Below are 9143 nucleotides of genomic sequence, written 5' to 3'. Positions count from 1 at the left end.
TCTATTTTAACTAAATTGTTTTTTGAACTGTGTGTACCGTAAGTACATTGAGAGCAACTTAAGACCACAGTCTAATTTATTGTATGTGTACACAATGAAGCTAATTGTTGATCAATTTAAACTAAGGAAATATAAAACCTTAAATGTAAATTCACAGAGCTTTGCTGAGGTTATTTTGCAACCTAGTCCCACCACGACTAAAATTATAATATAGATTGCTATGTATCAATAATCAAACAATTCATTCAAAAAATGTGACAAAACATTGTCTTGATGTCCATATAGAAGATGAAACTAATAAGACAGTTCTAACATTGTATCACTTCTTTTTCAATTTCATCATAATGAAGGCATGTGTTTTAATTACTGTATTCAAATAGAAATAGATAGGCTTTGATATGTGGACCACGTATCTTCAATTGGATGTATATGTCTTATTTATTTTTAAAAAAGGGTGTTGTTACCCTTTATCCTTGTGATACAGTCTGCAGTCTTGTAATAGTGCATTGTTGTTACCCAAAATATCATTGTTTTTTGTATAACTTGTTTAATAAGTTTGATTTCTTAATAGGAGAAAGGTCAAGGTTTTTGACTGAAGTAGGCTACAAGAACTGAAGCTTAATTGTTGCATTCATGTGGTTTTTAATTTAACATGGTCATGTTGATTGGACTATAATAAATCAGATGCAGCTGAAATAACACCAACAGACATTTACAGCTTATGGAAAAAGAAAAATACCCTACAGATGGCAAAGTAGCTGACATCACTGGATTTGAGGATTAGAAATGCATTTTAATTTTCAGAAAAAGAAAAAAAAAACTTTTAATTTTGAAAGCAGATGTCGTAATTTCCGGGGTTTAGGTGTACGTCTCTGTCTAGCTTGACACAGTTCATCCACAGCAGCGCCTGCGTCTACACTTCCAACCATGGACGCTTCCAACTCGACCAGAAACCGTCAGCCAGAACCGGGAGGGCGGGTTTCCTGGACTCACTGGTCACGTTTCAGGGTGTTTTGTGACTTTACCATGATGTGTCTGCTGCACAATGCGCAGCTCAAATTAAGAAGGATGTCCGGGAACCAAACAGCTACAGAAACGATCGAATTTAATTACGATTTTGCAACAAGAATATAACGACATTACATTTACTGGAGTCATTTTGAAACGATATTTCATTTTAGCTTGTGACAATATACTGTCATAGTGACTGAAAGCTTTAAAACCTATTCACAGCTGAACATAGGCGGAATAATTAATACACTTTGAGTTCACTGAAATGTTTTGTTTGCATATATTAAAAAATAAAAGAATAATCAGGACAGTCTACTCAGAGAAATCCGCACAGGCTGCAAAAGTGATAGTTAAATATATGATATGCTGCCAACGACTTCATTTAAGTTTTAAAGTATTTGAAATGTGCATCTCCTCTGAAATAACACCCAAAAACATTAGATATTTTTTGCTTTAAAAAAAATATTTCAAAATCGACAACGTTGTCTGGCTCAATGAGGCCCCCTCCTTGTCGACGTGAAAGCACTCGATTTACGTCTCTGGAAGTACCGGCTGGCGAGGGCGGAGCGCTTGTTTGTTTTTCGAACAACGGACCCTGTACACTTTTTTATTTTTTATTTGAGCTATTGTAGGCTACTTCACCACAGTTTGCTTTTAATCCGGAACACCGGCATTTACCTTTGTGTGTTTAAAAAAAAACAAAATGGTGTCCGTATTAGAAGTTATACGTAATTTTAGTTTAACTGACAATATCGTCATTACGGCAGACGAGGTGTCCCAAATCGAACCCCCCCTGTCCGTTGGAGGGGCGTTGTCAGTTGGAGCAGGAACGCGCCTCTCGTGCTGTTTGCCAGCGAATGAACGAACAACATGGACGATCCGCGGGACGTTCAAACTACCAAGCGAAACGGGAGCTCCGGGTCGTCGTTATTGTCGGCCGGTTCAGCAGTGGCCATGGAGATTAAACGGAAGAAAATACGACAGAGCACGTTGTTCCTGCAGACAGAGGTACGATCAGACGGATAACGTCACGGATTGGGGTCGCGCGTGCTCTGCCGTCAACACGATTTATAATGACGTAAACAAGCTAATCAGCTGTTTAAGTTTACACTGATTCAATAACAACTATTCGATAGGCTGTGATCAAATAACGTGTAGATAACGACTTTAATTTTCTAACTTGTCTTTCTGAAGCGCGCGCGCACACACACACACACACACACACACACACACACACACACACACACACACACACACACACACACACACATACACACAAGCAAGCCCCGGTGGGCCGGTTGTTATCCAATACGGGAGTTGACCCTTTTATCGTCATTCAGGTCCCTGAAACCAGATCTACGCACTGTGCATTGTTGAATGCTGCTGAGCATGAGCAGGAATAAAGCTCTCCTCTAATGTCATTGCAGACCAAAAGCCCAAATCTTCCGAGTGACAGTCTGCAGACAGTAGAGGAAGTGAATGTGATTGTACATACCACAGATTTATAAGAAGCTAAAGGCTCGCATCATTTCCCGTCACGATCTGCCACAAAAGTTGCTCTTCAAGTGTGACATTTTCAAACGTATCATTGTCAAATGTAGTTGTGGCGGTGCCTGTGCCCTCCTGCGTGGCAGCCAAGAAGAATCACATTTCCTGAGAGCCTTGTGATATTTGGTCGTGGTCCATTTGTTGCAAGGAACCCTGGAAGTTTTAGCTCCGCTTTGTGCCAGAAAGAAAGTTTTGTGCTGCAAATCACTATTTCGTCTCTGCCAAAAAACACAAGGTTAATACAAGGTTAAGTGCACCGTTGACTCTGGAAGAGGTGGCATGTTGTCTTAAAAGGGTTCTTGTTTGTGTGTATAATTAATGTGCGTTACTTCACTAAGTGGTGGAACAACACTTGCCGAAAACAACATTCAAGGGCAACTTCACTTTAACTCCACTTTGCCCCTTGTTTTCATTCATGATGTGTGTGTGTGTGTGTTTTTGGTCATTTTTTCCTTTTGCGCGTTCTGTCCGAGAAGAACACCGACATGCAGGAAAAGCTGGACTTTGAGATGCGAATGCGTGAGGGTGCGTACAAGCTGCTGCTGGCCTGCAGTAAGAGAGAGCAGGTTCTCAACGCCTCCAAGAACCTGCTGACCTGTAACGCCAGGATCAGGGCTTATCTCGCACAGCTGCAGAAGAAGAAAGAGGAGCAGCAGCACGGGATTGGAGCAGTCATGAGGTGAGGGGCTGGATGCTGTGTGGAGGGTGGTTTTTAGTGGCAAATCCTGGTGTTATTTTAAGATTTTTTTCCAATTTTATTTCAGATGTTCAGATCCAGATGATCGTGTGCCCTGTAATGGGACAATTGCAATGTCTGGTAAGATCTCTCCCCTCTGTTCAGAATAGTTTAACACTGGAGAGTGTCGGTGCGTAATAACTTATAATAGTAATACTTTCTAAGATGACTTATTTTTGCAAAATGTTTCTTTGTTAATTCACTTGTTCCCGCTGCTGATTTAGGGCTGCGCATGCCTTTGATGTGGAGGGATTCAGCCTACTTCAACAACAGAGGGAGTAAGTTTGTCTTTGCCTCCTCTCGTGCCCTCTGTTTAGCTTCGCCTCATGTCATTTCACACACTGCACGTCCCTCTCGTGTTTGTTAGGCTCCCGTCGGGTGGCCGTGTTCTGTCTGATGCAGATTGGCTCGGAGGTGTTTGACACAGAAATGGTGGTGGTGGACAGATCGGTCACTGATATCTGCTTTGAGGGAGTCACCGTCTTGTGAGTATTTGGTCCAATAAGCAGTATAATACGCTTAGAACAGCTGCACTTACTTTTGGGAAGCCCCATTCTGGTGCTGCTGTGCAGTGGTGGAAAGAAAATGTCTGTATTGAGTATGTTGCTGGAAATGTGTTCTTTATTTAGTATCATCGATATCAGAATATGTATCAGAGTTTATTTCTACAAACACTGACACATCTATTGTTTGGAATATTCCAGGTCACAATCACTGTGCAGTGACATTTATTATTTATACATCTTCAGTGTTTTGTTTTAAGTTGTTTTTGAATCTTGCTCTAACATGGTTTATATAGATGTTATTGTTTATGCTCTGATTGAAACGTCTCCGTCCTCTCATAGTAAAGAAGCAGTTCCTCAGTTTGAGCTGAGGGTGGAGCTGTGGAGCTGTGCCCTGGAGGAAGAGCTCACGATGGCAAATACGCCAAAGAAACTGGCCAAGAAGCTCCGCCACTCCTTTGGAAAGACGGCTGGGAAGAAGCTGAGCCCTCTGCTGGACAGTCCGGACCCTGACACCTTCCTGCAGCACAACCCCATCCCCTTGTATGTATTGTGCTTCCCCATAAAACCCTTTACAGACTCCTGGCTCCTAGGTTTAAGATTCTTGCAGTTGGGAACAGACTCAATTATGGCATTTTACTGGAACGACTGGTGCAGCCCCACTGTACACCCACGTAAACCAATATTTTCGGGTTTTGAATACTGACATGCTTAGGGACATTCACTGATTGTGTTTTCGTGCCAATAATAACTATTTTATTGAAAAAAGTGCATGTTTTTAATGTTCCTGTCCAGCTGTATTTTATTTGTACTCGACGGCATTTAAATCTCTCAAACTGAACATCTGTAAGTGATATAAACCAGCTGTCAGTGGAGAAGAAACATTGGGATCATTAGGCCTTTGAACAAAGAGATAATTTACACAAAGCAAAAACTGCTGGGTATGTGTGCACATGTTGGAGTTGAAGGGTTAGTCTCTTTAATATGAGGGTTAGAGTTGAGCATGAATCTTTTATGGTTAAGCCTGGGAAGCCAAGGAATGAAAATAAGTCAATGCAGGAAACTATTACTGGACGCTAAACTCCGTGTTTGTGTTTGTGTGTACTTCTACCTGTACCAGTGGAGCCAAGTACAACCTGCTGGCCCACACTTCACTGTGTCTGCCTGAGGCTGAAGGCAGCTTCCAGTCTCACTCCCTCATTGTCCTCCAAGACGGTAAGAAGCAAAGGAACAGAAATGTGATATCTGGGGTTATAAAGGGATTAAGCTGTTTAGTCTCTGATTTAAATCAGTACTGTGGTAATGATCCAGTATTTTTACACCATTAAAATTAAACAAAATACCCTATGATTGAAGTTCACCTCAGAAAACGTTCCTTGCTTTGCGTGAGCGATTAAATGGATAAGAATGTGAGTGCTGAGGCAGGTTTTTGTGATCTAGCTCTTAATTTCAGGAGTAAACATTTGGTACGAGTTTGCAGCATGTGGTGTTTAGATCCACAGTGCACATTACGGGTTATTGATAAGGCTCATATGACAAGAAGCAGCTCTCTAATGTGTGTTTGAGGTGTAACACTACACCTTTGTAACCTGAAAGGTTTAGGAATATTTAATAAATGATAAAAAGGAAAGTTGTTTAATTGTGGTGGGTTTTTACCTTTTCACTTAAGATTGAAACAGTTCTTAACGAGGGCCTAAAGCATATAGTACTTTATTAACATGTAGGTTTTATCTTCATCCACACAGCTGAGTGGTCCTCTTGGCTTCCGCTTTATGGCAACCTCTGCTGCCGGTTGGTGGCCCAGCCGGCCTGCATGACACAGAGCATGATGACCGGCTACCTGAGCCAGAAGGTGCGTTCACTGCTTGTAATCGTTAGCGTTAGCTCGATAGCTGGTTCCTGGGTTCATACTTTAGTTTGATTTTTCAGCAAACTGTGGAGGGGATGTACCGCTGCTGCAGTCTTTACTGTGTGCTGAGTTCTGGCATTTTGTTCTGCTACTTCACCCCGGAAGAAATTGATGCTAAAGTGCAGCCTACTCTCAGCGTACCCGTCAACAAGGTAAGACCGAATCTCTGGCTACAGTACGGGAAGAAGTTACACTGACTCTTCTGTGTGAATGTATTTATTAGATAAATAATCCCTTTTAACATTTGCAGAATAACAATATATAATAATAACATATAAAAGGCCACATGACTCACTGAGATCCTGCTTGCATCTTTGGCATTTTACTGCTGAATCATTTGTTTTCTGCAATATCAGCGATGTACCGTTTGGTGCATATCTCCAATAGCACCGTCACCTTATGCTAAGTTGTTTGTGTTGTGTCTGCAGGACACCCGGATCCGCGTGATGGAGAAAGAGTCAGCAGGCCAGAAATCCAGGAGCCTGTCCATCATCAACCCGTCACCAGAGGGGTCTGAGAGCATCGTCTTCACCACAGAGACCAGCCAGGACCTGGAGGACTGGTTGGACGCCCTCCACCAGCACCTCTATGATCAGAGTGAGTGAGTGTGTGTGTTTCAGTGTAAACATACAGCAGAAGTGTGTATATAAAAAGTATAGGTTACATACAGTGTGTACAGAGCAGGTATGTTTCATAAAAAGGGCTCGTGGTGGAGTGCGTGTATGTCGGTCTGTTTGGGCAAGAAAAGTTGCTGCACATGTTTTTAGCAAAACTTAGCGAGAAAAGATAGTATAACCTCTTATCTCTCTCGTGCTCTCCTTGTTTACAACCAGGCCAGTGGCTGCAATGCTGCAACCAGCTAATGAAGATTGAGGTCGCGTCACCACGGAAGCCATCACTCTTCCTCACCAAGCAGGCTGACTCTGTTTACAATGACCTCAGTGAGTAGAGTAATTGGAGCGAGTGGGTGAAGTGACTTAGACCGAGGTTGATGATTCGCTGGCTTCAGGATTTGTATATTACGTCTATTTATAGAAGATGTGATGCTCGAAACAAAAGTGAAATCAGTGAAATGACTTTATTATATTAAACTTGCATAATTGCTTTAATTTAAGCGGTGAAGCATTTAAATAAAACCCTTTTACATTATTTTTCTCTGCATTTTAATAAAACCACTTTAATCAAATATGGAGAAAAAAAAATGTTAATTTAAGATTTTGCCTGATCTATTTCACTTCACTTCAATGTTTATCTTTTGACGTGCAGGTATAAATTCACCTGGTAAGTTTGAGAGCATCACAGACATCATCCACAACAAGATAGAGGAGACAGACGGCCGCTTTCTGATTGGTCACGAAGAGGAGAAGGTAGCGCCTAATTGGTCCTCCCTGTTTGAAGGGTCTCATTCAGTGGTAGTGCAGAGAGGTAATCTGTCCCAGAGCAAAACCTCCACCCCTTCTTCAAGCCCCAACACCAGCTCTACATCCATCGGCAACAAGAAGCGCCGTGCTCCACCCCCGCCCTCTGACAGAGAGCCTTATGCTCCTCCCAGCCGCCCTGCCAGACCTCCCCTCCCCACCTCTCTTCATCATCATCCTCCTCTTCCTCCCTCATACCAGGAGAAGGAAAACACTTGCACTTCGCGCCCGGCCACAAGGTCCAAAACTGGCAGACCATCTCTGGATGCCAAATTCTCTGCCATCATCCAGCAGCTCCAGCGGGGCAACGCTGGAGGAGCCGGAGCCCTCGGCCGTAAAAACGCTCCATTGGGCGTCCTGGATGTACAACCACAAAGTCAGCCTCAGCCTCCTCTCCAGCAGCCGGAGCACCAGAACCACAGCTCTGAGGCCGCAGGTGAACATGCCTTCCTCAGACCAAGTCACGGTCCTGGTCCTGTTCCTGCAGCGAGGAGCAAACTGAGGAAGTCATTCAGAGTGAGGATGAACCTTAAAGACAATAACTAACCCTAACCTACCACTAATATGAATATCTACAACGCAGTTACAACTTTTCAAATGAGCTCGAAAGCCTTGATTGAATCCGATATAAATATATATTTTAATGCTCCTAAAGAGCAATAATTGGATATTTGATATAGGTCAACATTTAAAGGATTAGTTTCAATTTTGTGAAATGTGTTTCATGTCGCAAATTGGATGAAAAGAACAATATCACTCTCATCTGTACACTAAATATGAAACTGTAGGCGCTTAGCTTAGCTTAGCTTAGCATAAAGACTGGAAACGGGTAGCCTAGCTCTGTCCAAAGGTAACATCTGCCTACCAGCACCTCTAAAACTCGAAAAATGTTTTTTTTGTAATCCAAAAACTGAACTGAAAAATTGTAATGCTTTGGTTCTTATAAAGATTTAATAAACAAGATAAAATGTATCAATTAGTGAGCTTTAAAGGTCTTGGTTGGTAGATTTTCTTTACCTTTGGTCAGAGTCAGGCCCCCTGCTTTCAGTTTTTATGCTAAGCTAAGCTAACCATCTACCGGCTCCGACTTCACATTGCACCGATAGATAAGAGAGTGGTATCGACTTTCTCGTCGTATTTCCCAATAATGTCGACCCATTTCTTCAACCTTAAGGACGGGTGGGTGACCCGGTCTCTTCAAAAACAAAAGATCCTCACAATGTCCATCACGGCGACCCAAATCCCAGTCGGCACCTCCAATCACAATATCGATATCGTATCTCCACTCTCCATTTAAGAACTCTTTCACGTGCAGCTTAACCCATAGACGAAATTGAAAGCTGTACGTTGGCCCGAGCATCGCCATCATCAATCCCACTAAAAGAGAAAGGCTCTTTTCTCAGCTACATGTTCCAGAGCTGAGAAAAGAGCCTTTGCAAAAGCACTCAAATTGGAATTGATCCATCGGCCGACTCAAAGAGTCATTCCTTTTGGAACTATTGACTTATTCCACTCACTGTGACAACTTTATGACCACTATAGCTGATTTTAAGGGAACGGGTTTTTAGGAGCAATTGCAAGCACTAATGTGACTTCTCCATTTCTCAGAGGTCTTAATAATGGAGTGACCTTGGTTTTCAGTGGCCACACAGTATGTCCAACATAATCTAACACTGCAGCCTGTAAATGCCATGAACATAATCGAATGAATGAGTCCTTGGAGTGGCTAAAGTTATGAATGCCCTTGTGTTTTGAACATATCCAATACTGGCAGCCACTAAAACATTTCAACCACTTAACAGTCACATGTTGAAGAACGGTCTTCGTAATTATACACAGTGTACAACACATTAGGTTTAGCTACTTTCTCTGAAATTGGCTGTGCAGATGAAGCAGAGTGGTGAAAGCTGCAATCCCATTTCTTTTTTATCTCGCCCCCTAAAATTCTGTTTAATCAAGAGGGGGAGATGTAGATTGGGAGAGGGGGGGGGATTACAGGAGGGTTTAGTTTAAGCTTT

General features: G+C 42.3%; 1 protein-coding gene across 1 annotated transcript; it reads left to right on the top strand.

Moving 5' to 3' along the window:
• The first annotated feature begins 1267 nt into the window (after positions 1–1267).
• On the top strand, positions 1268–8048 carry rtkn2 (rhotekin 2). The gene is given in 14 exon segments (XM_076075678.1): positions 1268–2019; positions 2439–2495; positions 2497–2529; positions 3036–3238; positions 3324–3376; positions 3520–3573; positions 3663–3780; positions 4141–4341; positions 4919–5013; positions 5544–5650; positions 5728–5859; positions 6136–6304; positions 6541–6648; positions 6974–8048. Coding segments are annotated over 14 exon segments (2166 nt in total). The 5' UTR covers positions 1268–1881; the 3' UTR covers positions 7672–8048.
• Positions 8049–9143: the final 1095 nt, after the last annotated feature.

This window comes from Anarhichas minor, unplaced genomic scaffold (genome assembly GCF_050575085.1).
Source record: "Anarhichas minor isolate MPS153535 unplaced genomic scaffold, ASM5057508v1 ptg000054l, whole genome shotgun sequence".
Classification (NCBI taxonomy): Eukaryota; Metazoa; Chordata; class Actinopteri; order Perciformes; family Anarhichadidae; genus Anarhichas; species Anarhichas minor.
Note: the sequence above shows the minus strand (reverse complement) of the source record. Positions and strands in the feature narration are given on the sequence as shown.